Source organism: Bradysia coprophila, unplaced genomic scaffold (genome assembly GCF_014529535.1).
Source record: "Bradysia coprophila strain Holo2 unplaced genomic scaffold, BU_Bcop_v1 contig_350, whole genome shotgun sequence".
In the NCBI taxonomy this organism is placed as follows: Eukaryota; Metazoa; Arthropoda; class Insecta; order Diptera; family Sciaridae; genus Bradysia; species Bradysia coprophila.
Genome location: NW_023503608.1, coordinates 9,561,692 through 9,583,972, shown reverse-complemented (window position 1 = coordinate 9,583,972; position 22,281 = coordinate 9,561,692). Strand labels below are relative to the sequence as shown.

At 33.8% G+C, this 22,281-nt stretch overlaps 1 protein-coding gene and 1 long non-coding RNA gene across 20 annotated transcripts in view; both read left to right on the top strand.

Moving 5' to 3' along the window:
- LOC119080713 (RNA binding protein fox-1 homolog 2-like) overlaps nucleotides 1–22,281 on the top strand; it is a 152,214-nt gene that overhangs the window by 26,929 nt on the left and 103,004 nt on the right. For 2 of the 19 annotated variants that reach the window (XR_005088370.1, XM_037189189.1), the window contains exon 1: nucleotides 2,038–2,725. The exons of 15 other annotated variants lie outside the window; for them this stretch is intronic. Coding sequence is in view for 3 of the 4 variants with exons in the window: in XM_037189189.1 (XP_037045084.1) it covers nucleotides 2,714–2,725 (12 nt within the window). In the remaining variant the exon portion in view is untranslated. Of the gene's footprint in view, nucleotides 1–2,037; nucleotides 2,726–22,281 lie in introns of those variants that run through there. 2 more of the 19 variants (XM_037189183.1, XM_037189192.1) reach the window with 2 other exon arrangements.
- LOC119080824 lies at nucleotides 4,131–21,644 on the top strand. The gene is made up of 4 exons (XR_005088383.1): nucleotides 4,131–4,247; nucleotides 10,781–10,785; nucleotides 19,889–19,897; nucleotides 21,635–21,644. It is a non-coding gene; the product is annotated as an uncharacterized LOC119080824 (long non-coding RNA).

Genomic DNA, 22,281 nt, shown 5'->3' with positions numbered 1-22,281 from the left:
ATTCTAGTGTCATGCTGGATATGTGTATAAGAGTTATCATGATAAAGGTGTCAAAGTAGTTTTGCAGTCAGGCATGTATAAGACACCATTTCGATTAAAGTATCTGTACTTTATGTCAAATACAACAAATTTATAACTGTCAATGTACACTAAAAATAGTTTTTTTGTGCATGTGCATTGTTGCACAAACTCGATTTTAGTATCCGCTACAACCATACGAGCAGAGCAAGGATGTGTGTTACAAAATCACCTTGTTCTATCATTCTATACTTTTTCTAATTGACAGTTATTACATAAATGTCAATATATTGATTAGTGATGCAGTAGTACACATTCATTCCACAGGGCCCGACAGAGTAAAGTAAACCAGGCAGGAGCAGACGACGAAAACACATTCAAAGGAGGGACCTAAATCCAGTTATAACCGTTTACGTATTCGTTTTATGCATTTCGTTTAATTTTGACACTAGCAGAAATTATTCAGAAAAAATCTCAAAAGGTTTGTTCCATCGTACGGTAAAACCGATTTTTGACAAGCCAAAAACGAACGAGAACATCCACACAGTCATAACCTCAACGGTTTTGCGAACAATTTGTCAATAATATTGTTTTGGTTAAGGCTATCTGTGGATGACGCTTCGACAGCTGAAATAACCTTGGAACAGACAATTATAAAAATCACCATCTCTCATATTTTACTTATAAAAAATATGGTTTTTCATGAATTATTCGTTTCTAATATAAAACTTTGTGGACCCAATAAAAATTATAAAATAAGATTTTATGACTATATTTCTTAGCCATTTTATGTGAAATGTTTTGACCGAGGGGGAAACCACTCGTTTTTATTGATGTGATTAACATGATAACCCAGTGATTAACATGATGACGAATTGGTGATTAACCAGTATTTGACCAGGGGACGTCGCAAAACTACAAATAAACGTGAAAAATAACGGTTAATCAATGTTAATCACCGATTAACCGTTTGGATTCACAAAACTTATGTTTCTGATTAACAGATTAACTGATTAACCATGTTAATCACAAAATAGTGGTTTCCCGCTCGGTTTTGACTGACAAGATTTGACTGAAATGTTCATAACAATTGTGTATAATAGGTTTCTTCCAAGACCGTTCAAAATGTCAATCGTCATCCACAAAGAAGCCAAAAAAAAGCCTCACTTTGAAGTTTTAACGAACCAATTGGTTTAAGTTGCGGTTATGTTTGCTTCTGTGGATGACGGTCGGTTGTTTTCGGCCTGTCAAAATTCGTTTTTACCGTACGACGGAAGAAACCTATACAAAAACCCTATTTATCACCGAGCATCAGTAGCGCCATCCCGATAAAATACGGTGGTTATGTGAACCAGTTCCATCACCTATTGTAAAAAAGTATTTAACTGAATAGCTTTGTTCCCAGGTCATTTCAAAATGTCAAATTCCATCCACCAGAAGACAATTAACATCAAATTACAGGTTGACGAACATTTTAACGAAAAATTTACAAAGAAATTTGTTGACGTTTAGGCTATGTTCCTCTCTGTTGATGAAGTCATATTCGTTCGTGTTGTCAAAGTTTGGGACATTCCTTCTGGTAGCCGAATTCGACACATTATAGAACACTCTGACAATGAAATAAAAAAATTTGCGTTTGCCTATTTAAACGACATATTCTGTACTCGCTCCGCTCGTATGGAAAATTTTGGTCTACTGCTGAAAAAATCAACACTACAACACTTGTAACACACCACACTATTTCGAAGAGCCTTTTTCGCACGTTTTCCCTTTTCGTGCGGATGAGGCTGTCTATAAAAACCCATGTGTCCCCTATCGCTTCTGAATAAAATGAAATGTGACAGTGTGAATGTAGTGTTTGGTGCGCACACTCACTCACACAAACAAACCATTTACCACACGAAAAAAAAATCACCAAAGAACCCAAACAGTTCTCTCACTCACACCCATCATGCCAAATACTCATTTTGAACGAGTGTGCTGCCATCCGCCATTACTATATTGCTTGATTACGGACACAGCTTCTTCTCTTCTCTAATACCAACCAGTCTGATTTCTACTGCAGTGCTGTCAATAACACAATAAGCAAGAATTGTGTTCAAAATTAAAATTATTATATTGAGTAGCAAAAATCTTAAATTTTAAATGAGAAAAGCGCATCAGATTTGTAAGAAGATTCATCGTTTTGCGGAAACTTATGCGGGATGCAGTGTTTGAATTTAATTTTGGTTTGAAATTAAATCATAAAATTCTTGAGAAATCGATTGTTTTCTGTGATAAAAAAAAAATTCGTTGGTTCGAAAAACGAGACACACAGAGCGTGTGTGAGATTTTTGTTTGATATTATTAATCTCAGTGGCGTGCAATTGATAAATCGCTCATCTGAAAATCAGAAAACTAATTATTACGCTACAAAGAATTGTTAATTTGATGATATTTTAAGACGACACACGGGGTCCTCTTGTTTTCTTTGCCATAGTAAAAAAAGTTTCGGTGAAAAATATTCGTGTGTGAAGATAAAACGAAGATAAATTCAACCAAAAAGAGTACCACAAAGTGAGTTGGTTTGAAAAGGTGTTTTTCAAGCTAACAACAACCCCAATTTCCTAGATATTGGATTCATTTTATGAACTGAGTGTACATAAAAGCTGTCAAACTGTGGGGATCCGGCGCATTTTTCCTTCCTCCGCAAGGAATGTACTATCCGGTATGTCGATTTTCCAACATTTTGCATTTATACATCCATCTCATGTTTTGCTGCTGAAAAAAAATAATCTACAAATCAACACAACCCCGTATCTCGTGTTATATATGGCATTCGGACCCTCATTAAGAGTCATTTTTCTTTGATTTCAATGTTTTTCGAGCTGAACACATGAGCAGAGAAAAAATATTATTTACAATACTGGCATGATGGTGTACCTAAAAACTCGTCAGATAGTTTCATCGACTTTATGTATAGCATATACACTTCATCGTCCAAAAATAAATTCTTTGGGGGCATGACGTTGCAGACGACCTTTTGTTCCGACTGAATGAAGAATTGTTCTATCTTCTCGCGTTCATAAGTTTTTGATGAGTATACCGAAAAGTTAATCATTATTTAACTAGTGGAAAGTCGGTTACTATTTTGATGTTCTTCAACGTTAACAATCAGTGTCACTACTTCGTATGACATGAAAAAATTGTGATCAAATATGTTATAATGAGCCAAACAAGCTCATCTTGACTGGTCATCAAAATCTTATTGTTTAAAGCAGGAATCACACTTCGTATTGTCTCCATTTGTGTGACAGCTGCCAATTAACCAGAGACTTTCAACTCGTATTTGACTTGCGTCACGACCACTTACTAATGTGGGACCATGAGCGTTCAAAATGAACTATTTTCTGGAGTGGGTGCGATAACCACTTAGTTAACAACTGTAGTGCTCACACTAAAGTGTATCAATTTTGCCTCTCGCAATAATCAGTAAATTTTGAAGTTCACTTTGACACTTGCAAACAGCTAACGCTACTTAAGAGAATCATTTGCGTTATTTGACGCTTGTCATGACGCCATGCTCTGGTGTCAGTCGCCTCTATGAAATCAATTACGTGATTTCATTTAATCCCATGGAAAGTTCCGGTATTTAGTCGTGTTTGTTAAGTAGATTCATTTATTCATTCATAAATCGGCGTTGCAAAATTACATTAATGCAACGCTACTCGTGTTCAAACAATTCAAATGTGCTTAGGTTGTTTTTACACCGTTCTTTATTTGTGTGTCACTTTGCTACTACAATGGCGTTGCTATTGCTGAAATCACGGCAGAGAAAAATAAACCAGGCAGGAGCGGTTCAATTTTAAAACGCCAAATAAAAAAACCAATACACTGTATGAAAATGAACTTAAGTGAACACTGACATAAATTGAAAAATTTTATTCGCAAAACACAAAAGCTACTAGATAATTCAGGTCCCTAGTCAAACCAAGCGCTCGTGCCTGTTTTACTATACTCTGCCGTGCGGAAATAGTCGTGTACATAACTAGGTATAAAATGTCGTAAAAATTTTGTTGATCCGAAGCGAGGACGACGTCAACGCACAAATGTGACTGTATGGTCCGAGTAAATTATTTTACCTCCTATGTGCTGCGAAAATTCATTTTTCGAGGGCGCCCGCAAAAGAAAAATTCACTTTCGCCGCAGTTAAGAGGTAAGATAAACTACATAATTGTGCGGAAATCGTTGTTTTGACTCGTGTCTCGCCTTCGCCTCAGCATACAAACTCCACACTCTTCAAACAACGATTTTCCGCACAAGTATGTAATCTACTATTACATCTAATCGTCGACAGACGTGCTTGAATGAGAAGTATGGTTTTTGACAAATATCGCATTTGAATGTAAATGAATGATGTTGAAAAGGAGGATCCAAGTTCATCGGTGACAGCTTTGCCTGTTATTTTTTCTTTATGAATTTAAGTTAGTATTGCATCACAGTAGTACAAAACGTGTAGTATACATCGGTTTAATTAACAAAATACGTCGCTACGAATCGACAATTCTGACGCTCATTCATTTTGTAATTGCTATTTACGTTGCCGTTAAGTAATCAAATATTTGTGAGAATAACTGTCTAATTTACCTAATTCGCCGTTTGATCATGAGTTCACTGAATTTATACCGGACACATTCGCTCAGCCGAACATCTTCGCTTAATCGAACCCAACCCGGTACTTTTTCTTTTGACAAAAGATATTTGTTTAGGAAGGTACTTTTATAATCGGCCGTCCGGTATTTTTCTTCAATTCCAATTCATACTTCCATTCATTTCGTTTCTGTTAAACACACATACATACAAAGGCAGTACCGAAAACAAGTTCCCCTCTTTTGCATGCGTATTTCGTGTAAACTACGTAGACTGAACAATGGTATTGACTCAACTGGGTTCTGTGTTCTGTATTATAGTAAATTGTCTGTGTGTATATAACACACGTCTATAATTCGCAACAAAAGATGAGTTATAGTAAAAAGAAAGAAAATGTGTACGAATGTTCTGATGGTATATTATAAAGTAAGTTTGAAGACATCATGAATTGCAGAATGTCACTCTGGTTTTTGTCGGTCCTTAGCTGAATAAGCAGATGAGACTCTCGTGTATTAAATTTTCACAGTTTTTATTTGACGTTGGAGTTGGTTGGGTATGGATTTTCCGATATTTCGGTTGACGGGAATGTATATTCTGAAAATAATTTTTAAATTTTCCAAAACTCCATTGTAAAGATTTGTGCAACCGTCTCATGAAATCCGTAAACATTTCCAGCATCACAATAAAATCCCGCTCTGACAAGGATTTGAATAAATTATTCTCTCAAAATGTGAAGTGAAACATAAATTTTCGGTCTGAACTTTAGCCAATGTTATTCTTCATTGGAAATTCGTGTAAACTTCTCCATGTTTTGACAGATGTTTTCTTTTATTTCTCGGTAGATATCTATTATAATAGACTATACGTTAGAGAAACATGATTATTACGTTTCATCTATTGCGAAATATTCAAATTTTAACCTTATCAAGTGGTATAATGTTCATACAACATAAAATGTTTATTATCTTTGGGTGGATTTTTGTTTTGCAGATATTAATTTTATGATGCGTTGTTTCTACCATCTACCTACCCTGTTGGGGTATGAAACTGCGAAGAAAAACTAGAAATGTTGATGTTACACACGCAAAGTATCTTTAGATGAACAGCTTTCCTTCGAAATATTATTACAAACGAACTATTTATAACAAGGCTATGTTGCATAGTTTTAGATTATTTATTTCGTCGAACAAAGCCTAGTACTCTACGAATGAAGAAGCAAAATCCACAGAAGGATTATGAAAAACACGATTACAACCTTTCAAATCGCTGACTGTATGCAAAATTATAATGCAAATTTATAGATCTTTGATTTTCTATTGCTTATGCATTGAAGAATGAGAAAACATCCTTGAAAGCGCTTCTGGCAAACAGAGCTGCAAAGAAATATTCGAGAGATATACTCAGCAGAATAACGCCCTTTGTACATGCCATGCACCGTAGCAGAAATTGTTATTCCCTTGACTGAAAGTCAGGGTCTTACACCAGAAAATACCGAAATATGTGGGTGACAAAAAAGTTCACTATGATTGAAAATGTATGAAATGGTATGAAAAACGTTAAATGTGGGTGACAAAAAATCGTTGAAGGCACGATAACTTGAGTAATTCTCAAGCAATTTGGATGAATCTTTTTTTTAAATATGTGGAATTAAAATCTCGAGGCTAAGTTCGAAGATGGGCAATGTGGGACGAAGGATCTGGAAGCTATCCAGGAAAAACAGGATTTTACACTGTTGATTATAGCCTCAATCGAAAAAGATTACTTTGATGAAATTTGATTTGGTTGCGTAGTGTGTGTAAATCGTATAAGTATGTTCTCGATAGAGTTTATTTAATAAGTGGAAAGAACAATTCCATCAGTCGATGTCCAGCTTTGAACCGGTAAACATCTCCTGCTAGCCAATTATCAAATTTGATAGTCAACTATCAAATTTGATAGTCAACTATCAAATTTGATAGTCAACTATCAAGTTGATAGTCAACTATCAAGTTGATAGTCAACTATCAAGTTGACTATCAAATTTGATAGTTGACTATCAGATTTGATAGTTGACTATCAAATTTGATAGTTGACTAACAACTTGATAGTTGACTAACAACTTGATAGTTGACTATCAAATTTGATAGTTGATTAACAACTTGATAGTTGACTAACAAATTTAATGCGTCTACTACCAAAGAAAGATGTTTTTTTACTCAAGGTCTTACGGCAGAAAAATTTCATGAGCACACTATGATTGAAAAGTGTAGGAAATTTTATGAAAAACGTTAAATGTAACCATCATTCTTTGTAGGCAATATAAGATATAAGTCATTCTCAACAAATTTCTGAATATTTTTTTTAAATTCATTATTCCAACAATCAAACAAAATATGTTACAACTCCCATACGAGTGGAAAGTTTGCGGCCAGAGCGAAGCGAGGGCCGTAATTCTCACGAGTCGTAATAATTTTATGGGATATTATATTCGACCAATAGAAAAATTTTACCGATAAAAAATAATAAAATACCGATATAAATGTGGTACATGTCGCTGGCACCTCTTCAGTAAATCAGTAAAAAGTAAAAAAAAAATTATCTTTGCTTCACTCTTTGTCGATTTCCTAGCGAATTCATCCTTTTACAAAATGTAACGAGAAGGCGTTTTGTTCGTTCCAAGGGAATTCATCCTTTTACAAAATGTAACTTAAAGACGTTTTGTTCGTTCCTAGGGAAATTCATCCTTATACGAAATGTAACTTAAAGACGTTTTGTCAATCCCTCACTTTTGTCGTTTTCTGAATCGACAAAAGTGAAGAAACGAAAAAAAAATAATTAATTTTTCGGTCGTTTATTACCATCCACATTTTATTCACGAGTGACGGTTTTGTAAAATACCGGGGGACTTCCTTTTTGTACAAAACTGTAAGAGAAGAACATCTATCGTTTTTTTTTAAATTTTTTACCAAAGTGAAAGAGTTGTCTCATCGTTCCACATTTGTAAAACCTCGCATCTACTCTGATTAAATTCGACAAAATGGCAATCAAACAGAATAATAGCTCATACGAGTGGGAAGTTTGCGGCCAGAGCGAAGCGAGGGTCATAAATCACACGAGTCGCATTTTATTTACGATTTGTGTGGTTGATTGAAAATCTTTCTGCAAATTTATAAGAAAAATCAGAACTCAAAGATCATTCGGTCTTCGAAGGTTTATTTGAAGAACTTTTTCTGTCAAATTTCGTTGTCATGTTTAGAGTAATCGATATATTAAATGTAGGCATTTTTATCAGTGATGCTTCGGAAGTTCAACAATGAAATTGGTCAAAAATATATTGAAAAAATTGTCAGTCAAGGGACCTGACCCGCCCAAAAGGTGGGACCTAGTTTAATCTATTGGTAAATGTTGCACAAAAGAAGTTAAAATATTAAATCATATCTGTGAACCATGCGAGTTGATTCACTGCAGTATGTTAACTAGAGAGCTGTAAACTATTTGTTAAATTTGATTTTCTCTTTTAAACGGAAATCTGGAGGAAAATTCAATTAAGGCGAAATTTTTCAGAGTAAGCCCAGCACAATTAACTTGACCTGAAGCATGTGTTGTATGTATAAATCTCTAGCTATATTGAGTGACGTTCTCAGTAATATAAAATTAGTTTATGCAACTCAGCATCATAATGTTCGAAAACTGCGAACTTTAGATGCCGTTACATAAATCGTTGAATAAATCAGGAGACAAAACGGAGCTTCTGTGATTCTCGCTTAAAGTATGGTTTCCACTCAACAAAAAGTACTCCGTGAGAGAGCCGTGACAGAGCAAGCTGTCAACGCTGTCAATTAAACAAAGCAAAAATTGAAAAAATTCAATTTTGTCTCTCACACGGAGTACTTTTTTGGTAAGTGGAAATCAAGCTTCTCCGTTTTCATTCCGTTTTGCCTCCGCTTACGATCAATTCAATTTTTGTGTTCTTTACTTAAGAGACGTCTTTTTCCGGAAACGTCTTTTGATCTCGCTTATCAAAGCTAACGTTTTGGTTATTGTCATTATTTCGATATCAGAGATGCATCCTCTCTCAAACACGGAAAATACTTGATTGGAATATAGTTGAAGAACTATGACCGTGCCACCGTTACTATTACCCAAGAGTAGTATTTTCGACATCCACCTTCATTGTTATAAATCTCGTTATGAATATATGTCACGATCTTCACTGCTGAGACTTATCAAGGCATTATAAAAACATTTCATTCCATTGAAAAATCTATCACAGAAACTAAAAAAAATGAAAAGTTTTCACCTCCATTCAAATCAAGTATATATTGAAGACGTGCCTAGTTGATCGATGATGTTAAAGCTGTGACGTAATATCATCGAATTGGCTTGTTTTTGCTTGCAGCACACGCGTTATCAAAATCCGCTGTTGAGAATAGAAAGAATATATTTAACGTATTGCGTGACTTTACGGCATTTAAGTTAAACGTTTGTGATAAAAAAAAATGTTTTTTTTGTTTCTTTCTAATTCAACGACACAATCTGGGTGAATTGATGAATGCTTCTGTTTAAGACAGAATTGAATAAAAACGAACTCGTGAATCGTTACTGGAGATGTGTACGTAATACGATACACAATTTATTGAATTAATTAGAATTTTTATGTGGGAAATGAGTTGCGCGATTATTTTTGAGAAGATACGTGCCATTGCTTAGGAAACACAATGTGTAAATGTTTTTATCAATGTGCAATTATTGGTGCACCAGTTTCAGCAATTTTGTGACCGAAGATATGGGTGCAATTTAAGATAGTGCACGATTTTGTACGGAGATAAAATTAAATTGTTTAGGTGCGCAATAAACACAACTTAATTGCTATTTTAACAACCCACATTTTCCCATTACCTTGTCTGTGTGTATATTACCCAATGATTGCGTGTGCTTCACGTCTGTATAACATGAACTGTAACATTCGCAATCAATGAGCGAAACCAATAATTGCAATGTCTGGTCTTAGGTAGACAAGGTAGAGAATGCAAATGAAAGATACATCTAACTTGAATTAATTACATATTCAGCGCAAAACGATTGGGGGGCTGAGAACATTTAACCGAACAATGAATCAGTTGAAATTGAACATGGTATTTGGTTCGAAGGAAGCCTTTTGAAACGTACTTTTTTCTCCTCGTTTCACGTAAAAAGCATAAAATAAAGTCGATGCCCAATTAGTGTGTCGGAACACACGGCGATAAATGCCATTCATTTATGATAAAAATAAAAATTTAGCTTGCAATTATATCTGGTTTAAGCATTTTCAGAAAGTTTCAGACAATCACTCGCTTAATGAATGGTTCGTTAAGTTGCACATTCAGACTCCCATCTTCACGTGCAATTAAATTGTAATTAAGCATCACTTGAAGTTGTATGCTTTCGGTGTTTTAATAAATTGTGGCACAGTCTTGAGCTTTATCTCCATCAGCACCCCATAAATATGACCAGAGAGTTACAGCGAAATTGAGTGATTCCCATAAATTTGAATTAGAATGTTTCTTATATCGAACGTAGGCTTACAAGTGGTGCGTGTCAAGTGTAAAACCTGGTAAAAAAAAATCGATTATCTGCATGAAAGGATTGTTGCTGTTGTTACTAATTCATTTAGTTGAAATGTTCAAAAATATTTCAATAATAACAATAATCGAGCGGTTCACATATAGTAAGACTGCACGCGAAATAAATATTCGTTAAAAGTCCATTCATTTCTGAAGGTCAGTTGTTGAGATTTGTTGCAAACGTGCGGTTGAAAAATGTTTTTTTACATGAAAATGTATTTTACACTATCATCAGCATTACGTTAGAGGTTAATGATCGAGAACTGATCACATCGAACTGGTGAAGTAAAGCTACGATTTTTTTTGTTGGTAAAATTCGGTTATGTCTTTGACTATGTTATGAATTTTACTTGGGTGTTGTGAATTTTTTTGTGGTTTACCGAGTGATATCTTTTAAATTATTAATCGCATTTTTACCTGCCGTCTTAAGAACAAAGTACCGGAGACTAGAGTGTCAAAGTCTATTGACTCTGAATCTTTTTTGTGAACACTTAGTTAAAATCGGAGAAATATTGACAAGAAAAAACTCAAAAATATTGGAATATTGAGAGTGGTTGTCATGGCTAGGCAAGCTACCACTCTTGAGTGATACATTGATCCACTACGTCCCCTACACACTTGCAAAATAAAAATTTCCACTCATTGTGAAAAGGATCGGTTTTCAAAAGTTGTGTTAAAGTCAAAAGTTAAATCTTCAAATTTGGTATTTCTGCGGCTGTTCGAGTTCTCAAGGTTGTCCTAAAAGAGATTGATATGAATTTTTTTCGTCTTTGAAGACACAAAGTTCAGTCGGTTCAGGCTTAATAATCAAGAAATTGAAAAAGAAATTCAGTCAAATTATGGTCCGACACAAAGTGGATTACAGATGAAAGTTTTCGTTTCAATTTAATTGAATTACTATCAATTATTGCCGTTACTGCTCTTCAACTCAATTCAATAAATTATTCAAGCTATTGAAACCGGCAACAAATAAATAAAACTGCGAAAAATTAGAGATTTTCACTTTTGTTTACAGTTTTGCTTCGATCATTATTCCACTTTACTCTCATTACAGTTACAAAGTAAAATTTCAACATTCGTTACAGAAAAAGCGTCATTCCGAAATCAAACGCATCAAAAACCGGCAAATTAGAGATGAACAAAAACTTGTGTTTTCAACTTATAGTAAAGCCATCATTCCAAACCACATTAAAATTGAGAATAAAACTTTGTAACCAGTATACACCATTAAATCGAATAAATGGCAGAGTGTCCATGAAAGTGAAATTTTCCAACAAAATAATGTCCACACAATAATATAACGAACATGTTTTAGTTTATGTTGGTATTCATTCTGTATAGAGATGGTTGCAAAAGAAAAGAAGATTCGAAGAGACGAGCTATGAGTTGTTATGAATTAAATTGAATTGAATGAAACATCTTCTGCTTCATGCGCTCATAACATATAGTTTCATTTGCTTCATTTTTCAATTGATTTAATTGACTTAAATTAACGTAATGTACATTGTTGTTGTGTGTGAGGCAGATATATTTACACCAGTTGAAATGTGTTACCAAAACAAAATGAAAATAAATTTATTCCATTCGTGGAGAAACACATCGATCGTTTCGTGATTACAGATAGTGTTGGTGTCGTTGTAACTAAATTTTTGGAAGATTTTTCACTGTGAAAATTAATTGAAAATACCATTCTTGACTCGGAGCAACACACAATGACACAATCCATCATAAAACTGCGACGTCAGTTTTTTCACCATTATCTACGTAGTTGAGTAATGAGATCACAGTCAACATAACGAAACGTTATTTGCGATTAAACCTCTGGGGATAACTTGTGACAAGAATTTATGTAAAAAGCGGATTCCCTCTGAAGTCATATATTGATCGAAGTGACGACACTCCCGGTAGCTTCCGTTTAATTTGTAAAGTAAGTGGGCTGTAGCAGCTTTACACAATTACCGAAAGCAGTCTGGTGCAATTTCCACAAATGTAGCCATAGGAAATACGCTACCTGCGGAGAGCCTTCAGTCCGGATAAAATTCTCTCATCGTTTTAACAATTTGTACACACAAAGACTTTTCAATTGATCCAAATTGTAAATACTCTATTATGGTTACATTGTGCACATACTTTATGCACATGAGACAATTAGTAAATCTGTATTTCACTAAAGCCACGGTGAAACGGCCCTTAATACATGTCACTGTTCAAAATAAATGAATGTCACGGAAAATTTAACTACCTCACTCAATATTCGGTTTAATACAGCGGGAGGGTGTGTATAAATTCACCAAAATTTAAATTACATTCCACGGATAATTTGTATACAAAGCGACCGTAAAAAACACACAAAAAAATCACATTTTTAAAACGTTTTTGCCGAAGCACCAGCACAAAAAAAAGTCGTACAAATTCTTGAATCATTATTTCATTATGGGGTTAATTAATTTACGGTCTGTGCACTAAGTTCAGAATGAATATGCTGTGCTATCTCCGCCTTCGCCTATGCAAAACCAGGAAAAATTGTGTTAGTCGGTGACCAGAAATTTTATCAATATTTTCTTGTAAATTCTGTTGAACTCATCCAACCAAAAATTTATTGTTGCGTAAAATTTCGATAAGCTCAGCAGAATATCTCATTGAAAATTAGTAGTTCTACATCTTCAACATTCTTCATGTTTTCAAAAACTTATTCAATTCACCACACCCATCATATCCGTACTTGGGAAGATATTCACGGTAATCTAAAAAAAATTCCAAGATAAGATTTCGTTTCGTTTTCTTCGTTCCCTTTTTTTATTCCTTTTGATTCGGGGTATACGGTTATTCAAGCGTTAGCTATATTTTTTAATGGAATCGAAATGAATAAGAATATGGGATGTTGAGGGCATGGTATTTTTTTTGTTAATGTTGTATGTATACAGATACAGACTTTTGTCATTTTCGTTTTGAATTCCATTATTAATTTTTGTATTTTTTTACGAGAATGTAATGATAAACATGAATGAGGAAAAAAATGTGAACGGAATGAATGTTTTTGTATTATTTGTAAGGGAAACGAGCATAAATGTTAATATTCATTTGAATATTTTTTCTTCTTCATAGTTATGCCTATAGCTGATGGTATAACTCATACATTCTTACGGCTTTTCGAATATAATATAAACTTATCCATGAAAAAAGTGGCATATTGTGAACACAGGTTAATAGGGAGCAATCTCATAAAAAAGGAACTTAAGAATTGTTATATGGATGGTAGATTTAAGTATGAAGGTCGTTTGAGAGGTTCAATCCCTCCTACCCCTTACTAATACGAATCAATAATAATTTGATACATTATTTTATCATTTGACTAGTGATGGTCGTAGGGCTGCAAACCAGTACATTATTTAGGACAAACAATAAGAAAGGTCAAGATTTATATTTAAGCCAGCATTTATCGCAGAGAAAATGTATCAATGTACTGTTACCAAATGACAAACGAAAGAATGGTAATTTAGTCTACGAAGGGATGGGAGAATGTTTTGGATTTTGCAATGTTGGAAGAACGATTTCTATGCTTCGCCATTAAATTTGGAGGTTAATTTTATATCCACTTGAGAAGGGGGACACTAAAATTGCTCGGAGAATACTTGCAAGATTTCTGGCCCAATGTGTCCAAAAATGTGTCATCATGACTTCAAGTTGAAAAGTCGACTTAAAGAATGTTTTGGCCAAAAATAGGTCACTAAGTGTTTCGGTTCTTTACAATAAATTGAAATATGCGACACATGATGTCCTGCAGTGAAGCCCATTTCTAATATTTCCGTTTTAACTGTTTAATAATTCTCCGGACACATAATAACTTTATTGAAGAAAACTAAAACAATTGTGTTATGAAACTCTTACAGCAATTGTGTCGATGTTGTTTTCGCAATAAAAGTGTCTGATAACTTTCGTGTAAGTTTAGATGACAATCATTTTTACTTAAATGACTTCTGATATAAATGTTATGTGACACATCAGGAGGGTTCCTCCCTGTTCCTCTATTTTGATTTTGTACTGGTTTGGGTAGTTGCATTAAAGGTGTTAAAATGTTTTATTCGTTTAAAGCTATGTTTACAACGTGTGCTTTTTTGAAATGCAATTATTACTTCTATTTCTACTAATGATGTGCCAGAAATGTTCACAATTTACAACATAAACTGTTTAAAATCAAATCAAATTGTTAATTAGTCAGCTCGGTCAGGTAGAACCAATCCTTACACCTTCTTTTAGACATCAAATCAACGTTCGTCGATTTTGTTTTTAAATCTATCGGTTACTCAAACACGCAATATCCTCTTGAACATTTCTTTTCAAAAAACTTTAATAAAATATCTAAAATTACCATCTTCGCTTCTTACACGAGACAGTATAAAACAACCATTCAGGTTTGATTTGATCATTTTAAATTTATCATAAAATAGTTTGTATACAATACCGTATCGATATCATTCATGTTCACGTTCCGACCAATCGATACATGGTATTGGTATAACGTATGAACAAATCTAAACAAGTTTGGTTTGTTGTTATTGATTTAAAAAATTTATCTTCGATAGATTTTTATGTAGTTAGTGATATGTGTATCTACCAATGTGTGTTGTGGATGCCATTTGAAGATTTCGTAAAATATTTTTTTTTTTATATTTTGGCAAGGTTTCTCACATTTCTCGACAAATCTTGCTAAATGAAATTTTTGAAACATTAACCGATATTTCTGTTTGGATATGAAAAACCAATTTTCCAACCATTTACATTCACGCCATTTACATTCATATTTTGTACGTACGATTCCAAAATATCATCAAATTGTAAACGGTTTATTGCCAAACATGAATTTGTTCTTACTGCGGAGTGTGACTTTGATATGCGAGAATAAAACTTGGATTTAAAGTATATATATTTGGAAGAATGAAGTAAACGTTTATTTGTTAGATATGCTGAAACAGAAACCAGTCGTTTCACAATGTTGTAAGATTAATGTGGTTCTCTATTTGCATATTCGGGTGATTTGACAAAAAAAAATCACAGTTTCGGAGTTTTAACATTTCGTATTAGACACCCCCTCGTAACAATAAAAAATCTAGTCGTTTTGTTGACAAATCTAGTAACCGGATTTACAACTTTAAACCGCCCCTTTACAATTTAGCGATGTAATGTTGTGAGCACAGAAAATTGTAAAAAAATCGAATCATTTCGAGGCAAAAGTACAGCTGCGACTGGATTCTAGATTGAATGTTTTCTTGATTGCTCCATCATACTTTGTTCACCGAGTAAGTAAGGGATGTATACATTTAAATACTACGAAAACAGTAAATTCATGATGAATGTAAAGCGTCTCTTCGCCAGGTAAATTTCTAATTTTATCATAATAACTCATGCATTCAAGTCATAATTATCGATGAATTCCTCTGGAAGACTCTTAGCAGCCCAGAAGTTATTAGTCTTCTACATAACAAGGTATGGAGAAATGAAAAGTAGAATTTTTGCGTGTATTTTGTTGATCCGAGGCGAAGCTGAGGTCAATGACATACGAAAACAAGAATTATCATTTTTACCCCAAGGTATGTTATAGATGCTTTTGAGCTTAATAGTACATTTCAAACCTAGAACTAAAAGTCTTTTTTAACGTGTGAGAAGTTTCCAGACAGAGCCAAAGGCGAGGTCTGGAATCGAATAAGCTAAAAAAGACTTTTAGTTCGTGGTACGAATAGTGTTTTTCATAATGGGCGCAAGGTATGAAAAATCAATTTACTTTTCATCCCCAGGGTTGTAATAAGCCAGTTTCGACCCTTGGGAAAACAAAAGCATGTAAAAGTTTTAGGTTATTCTCTCGCTTGGTTGTAACGTTTAACAGGTCCTCCCAACAAAATTGATTCTGCAGAACCGTAACCATAGCAGTTATGCACAGACACGCAATCCATCGTTTCGACGAAGTACCTATTACAACTTTTAATAAGTCGTTTTATGTTCAAATCGATTCATCCACTGCCTGCATTATTTCAACAATACGCAAAAGTTCACATACAAAATTTCTGATTGCCTCGCTATTGTTCGATAGTGATATAGATTTGTCGTTGTTCCAGCACAATAGTATAAAAATTCAAAATCGAATCGAAATTCATTTATATTAACGAGAGTTGGCAAATTCTAAAGTTATTGCAATTCGAATCGAATGACTTTCATTTCAATGATTTAACGGTCAATTTGATTGGCAAAATTTCTCAGTTTCACAAAGTGAAAAAGAAGAGAAAAAATATAACAAAATTGATACGAGAATATTGAATGATTGAATGATGACTTCGGCTATTCAGTTAAAACTTGATTTTATTTAATTAAATTGAATTAATTTTAATAGATGCGGGAACAGAATACCGTAAAACGATCGAGAATAAGGGTTAATAATCGAAAATTTCTAGTATAAGAATTGTGTCACCCCTAGGAAAGCAAGGATTGTAATTCAGTCGTTTCTCGTTATGTTACATAAATTTATGAAAACCATCGAGACATGCATATTGTTTGACTTATCAGAAGTATATTGCACAATGAATAAACACGAGGTACATGCACGAGTGTCACATGCTAGATAAAAATACAATTTTCTTGCATTCATTGATACTTTTCGTTGTATCGCCAACTGCATATGGAATCGATGATGCAATGAATTCTAACGTCAACGTTCAATGGTTTGTGGTATTGGAATGATTGGAGTTAGACAATAAAATCTGAAAACGTTTTGTGACAAGTGGCTAAACATACACACACTTGACACACTAAAGTTTAAACGTTTCCTTAAATTGCTTATATGAGAAATCCGTTTCAGTTTTCAAAAGCAATCTTGTTTGAACGCTTTTTTCCCCATCAAATTCAATTTTTTCATATTCAATCCGAAATTGTTCGGCTGACATTGTAGACGATGTAGACGCATGATACATTTTTTCTGGCTCTATTTTCCTTCCAGAAATCTTTGCTCCAACAACAACAACACCTTATTTTGCCAACAAGATTGGCTGGTTGTCATTTTCGCCAAGTACGTTATCGAATTTTCCATTCGATATGTTGTATGTTATACACTTTTTCTGTTATGCACCCAAATTTCAATTTCCTTAATATTTTTGTATTACATTCAAACGGCGGATGTAATTTTACGATTCAAGGTAAAATAAAAACCATGAAAGAGTTATACGTCGAAAATTCACCGTCTGTGATTCTTCTCCCGGGGGGCCAAATCGCATTAAATAATAATTTCGGATATTACAATCGCACTGACAGTACATACAGTTAGAATGTAATGCTCTCTAATCGATTTACTCAACGGTAATTACACGGTGTTAGAAACGGCACTTTACTGACGCAGACATGACATTCGAGAAGCCTATTAGTCGGGTCGTTGGTGCGACCACGTCTTTCAATTAGGTAAAATGCCACGAATTTTGTTGATTAAAGTGTCGTTAGCAGCACGCAGAGCTTATCAGTAGTCCTTTTTTATGTCCCCAGCATCTCTGTCAGTTGATAAACTTTGGTCGAATTATTAATATTTACTCAGCGTCAATTACAACACGACTGCTCTCCTAATGTGAGTGTCAGTCAATGCCATTAACCATTTTAAAGAGATTAATCCCATCGCTTGCCTTAATAACTGTAATTTCATCGTTAACCATACATTTAAACACACAAAACGAATCAATTTACATGTCTATCAACAAATTATTGACCCGCAGTTTACACACTACTGATAATAAAAACAAACTTCTACCATTTGTGTTCATTGACTTTTACAGAATTATGAAAGACTTTTGGATTGATGTTTGTATATGGGAAATAATAAAATCGACTAGAGAATGGTGTATTATTATGATGTTATTATTCCATCCGCATCAGTCTATATTTTAATTTATTTAAAATGTAAAAAGATCAGAATAATATGATCACTTTTCAGTAATGAAAGTTATACCCCGACCGACCCCATTGGATTTTTCTTTATACAGCCCTTTTCTTTGATCGACTTTGACTCTATTTATATTTGAATGAGAAAGTTTTCTGAAAGCAATGAAAGGGACACGAGAAACGAAACAATATTAATTTGAAATCGAATCTACTTCTAGGAATTGTAATGCTGTTTGTGACATAGATAAATTGAACGTCAACTTTACTGCGGTAACATTTTGTCTTTCGATCTATGTTCACATACAGCTCACAGCCTTACTTGTAAACCGAGACCCATAAGCTTTTAATATAAGCTGTATAGGTGAAGGGTATAAGGTATAGGGTTACATAATTTTGTTACGGTTCTGTAGCATTGTTCCGAGAAATATTAAGAGGTTTTATGATGGAAAGAAATTCGTAAAGTTATCTGAGCAAAGAAAAGTGAGACATTAGTATTGATAAAACACAAAAACTGTTGTGTCGTTTTTCTATTAATTGTCTCTGCTCGCTGCAGCACAATACAAATTAAACCTTAACCAATAAATGTCCGAATTCTTAGAACAACAAAATTAAGTAATATTTCATCGAGCTTAGTTCGTTCTTCGTTATATATGTCTCTATAAAAGAGAAGAGAGAACGTTGTAATAAATACCATATGTGATTGTCTCTTACTAATAAAATTACGTAGCCAATTCAAGTTAGGCGCAACTGTACGATTTTAACATTTTATTTTGCAAACTGAACGAACATTTGTGTCGTTTTGTTATTGTTGATTTCGATAGATTACATTATAAATTGCAAGGAGTGTTTTTTACGGGAAAAAAAAGTCTCAAAGCTAACCTTTTCACGATAATATTCGTCATTTGCCATTCATGACATTCATGAAATCATTGAATATATGAAAGGGAATTTACAATCGTTGCGATGGAATTTCGATTGCGCATCTAAAAATTGTGTTTTTGAACATTGTGTCGTGATTGTAAAAGATGTTATAAAATTGCAAATGATTAGGTACATCGTAAATGTATTTTTATTGAATTGTAATGTATGTCTTTGAGCTTTATTTCATAAAAGTTAATGCGCTAACGTTTTCGTGTAACGCGAAACAAACATCGATGAATCAAAGATGGGTTCAAGCAAAATTATTTTTATAAAAAAAAAGTTATGCAACAACGACAGGTGAAGTGTCATTTACCTGCCGTTTGAAAACGTTTCATAAATTTGGTCAATGTGTCGGTTAGACACTGTCTATAGGAGGGCATTATTGAAAGTTTCTTTTTGTTGTAAATTCTAAAATATAAATATGTTGGTACCCATTGCTATGTGCTTGGGCACTAAATCCATGCTCACAATATTTTTCAATTTTTTTTGTGTTATCTCGAATGGAATGTGACTATGAATTTCGTATAGTCGGTACAAAGTGTGTTCTGAATAAAGTTTTAAATGTAGTACCGACAATGCACATTTTTAAGCAACGTCATATAATCCCTAATCAGATGCAAGTGTTCTTTTAAAAGTTTTCTTTGTCTAACATTTTTTTTTCTTTTATTTGCAGGTAAGTGAAGCCAGCAACGTGCGACTAAGTAAGATTTTGTAACAAACGAAATGAGAAAATTAAATGGATAAATATATGGTACATAGCACCCACCCACCCAGTTCAAATTCACTGAGAAAAATTAGTAGCTGAAAACGAGTTACGTTATTTCGAGTTATATTCAGTAAAATGACACCGCTAATTGTCTGAGGGTGTGACAATAATTTTACGAGTTGAAGCAATGTAAATACCAAATTTTGATTTAGATTTATGTCAATACAGCCGTTCCCTTCAGGTCGGACAATACCTCCACAGTAGTAAAAATAAACATTTTGAAGAAAAGCTTTAACGCTTCAGCGACGTACCGTCAGAATAGTTAGTGTAAATATTGGAATGTAGTGTGCTGGGTGGCATGCAGTTTTAAATAAAAAAAAATTGCGCACGAGTGGGCTCCCCGAACCCACAATGTTCACCTTGCTGTGGTGGCTGCAGGCCCAATGATATAACCCTCCGGTTGTAAGTTAACAACTGCTTCGACTCATTTTACTCCAAAGCGACAGTTGAGCTATTCAAACTATTTTTCTGGGTGTAAAAAGATTAAAATAAATTCGTTCGTTCAAAGTAACGAACAGGAAGATTAACTAATTTGTAATTTCCATTCGCATTTAAATTGAATCCGAACAACGGAAATAAGTTAATTAAAATGAAGTAATTCAAACACCATAAATCTGTTACACTATTTTCGATGAATGTTTTGCACATTTGGATTTTATTTTTATGCTTCTCTTTTTTTACTCGGATCATAGACGAACATTATATTGTTGCTGTTCGTTGTTAGTATGCAAAATTGTTTCCACTCCTTCAAGTTCGTTTGCATTTCAAATTAAATCTGAAAATTTTTTATCTTTTCTGCTGGTTTACGTTCCACTTTGATTCAATTTTTTTTGTTTTTATTTTTACAAAATGTGCATTGAATTTATAAACGATGGATCGTTGTGCAATTATTTGAACACTTTTAGTTTTTTTTAATAACCAGATAAATTCGTCATATATTTTTTCAATCGAATTGTGGCAAAATTGTAACATTATACACCCGTACTACTATAACAACAAATATATTCATATCCCAGTCTAGCCGAGAAGTGATCAATATCGAAAATGCTGCTCCCAGATACGGATTAGGATTAGAGTTTCATTTTTTCCATTTTATACGTTTCAAGTAAAACTTTACCAATTAACAGACATGTTTTTTTCGTACCGAACATTAAAATATAATTCCGACCTTTAATCGCATAATCGGATGAATTTTCTGTTCGAACTTTAGCTGATTAATTAAAATCATTTTAGCATTGACGAAAAACCACACATACACAACACTTTTTTACGTACACTATGCCATCCGTCAATTTACTTCCATTCGAAACGAAAGGTCAAATTCATCTATGATACATTCATCGTTCTTACGAGCAACTGTTTTGCGTCTGTATCATAGGTCATTTAATAACCGAGCCAGTAACAAAATGAATGTTCGATGAAAATGTCGAAAAATGATTTGGGACTGTGGATTTACGGAATTGATCTGTTCATCTGTTACCGATAAAGACGACAAAAATAATGATAATGAGAATAATGGGTATTATGGTCCTTTATATAGTAAAACGCATGTTAAAAAATTGAAGTACAAGATTTGAAATCAATCGATTAAAAATACTTTAATCGAAGGAAGTAATTGACCATATAATAATACTGGTAATATGCTTTGCCGTCTGCAACTGGTTAAAGAATAGTCATTTGTTGTCTTGTGGCCAGAAAATACGTCATTACTGTGTAAACAAAAACCAGCTTTTCACATTTTCTGTCCATAAGACATTAAAGCACCGTATTGTCTTACTGAGCCATTTTTTGTTGAGGCGTGTGGGAGCCTTCGGCTCGAAATAAAACATTCTAACACGCCTCAACAGAAAATGTTCCAGCGAAACAGTAATTCATGACGAGGGATAAAAAAGTTGAAAGTAGAGTTTTTGTGCAATCCAAGGCGTAGCCGAGGTCAATCAACACACGAAAACGAGACTTTCTATTTTTATTCCGAGTTATGTAATGGATTTTTTATGATAAGGGCGTCGAAAGTAGTGGTTGAAACATGAAAAGTATGGTTTTCGACGCATGTAGCATTTAAAAGGAATTTTCATATTTGGTCAGAAGGTAAAATTAAAAAAAGGTTTTTTTCTCAGAAAATCCGAGTCAGTAATCTCCGTGAGAAATAATTACAAAATCGAAATAACTTATCGTCAACCAGAATATTCAGTCCAAATATTTCTTTGAGTCAATTATCCCCAAACCTTACGAACGAATTAGTAAATGAAAACGGTTTTCAAGTTGTCAAATCACTTTTTGGTTCGTTACCCAATTCCGGTATTTGAGTTCGAAAAACACACGTACCTCCAACACCACACATATACACCAAAAATGAAACTATTTTCAAAAAAAACTTCAGCTTCTTCTATACAAAGTTTGTAATCCTGACGTATGCTACAAGAATGTAAAGTTGTACCGTCTAACAAAGATATA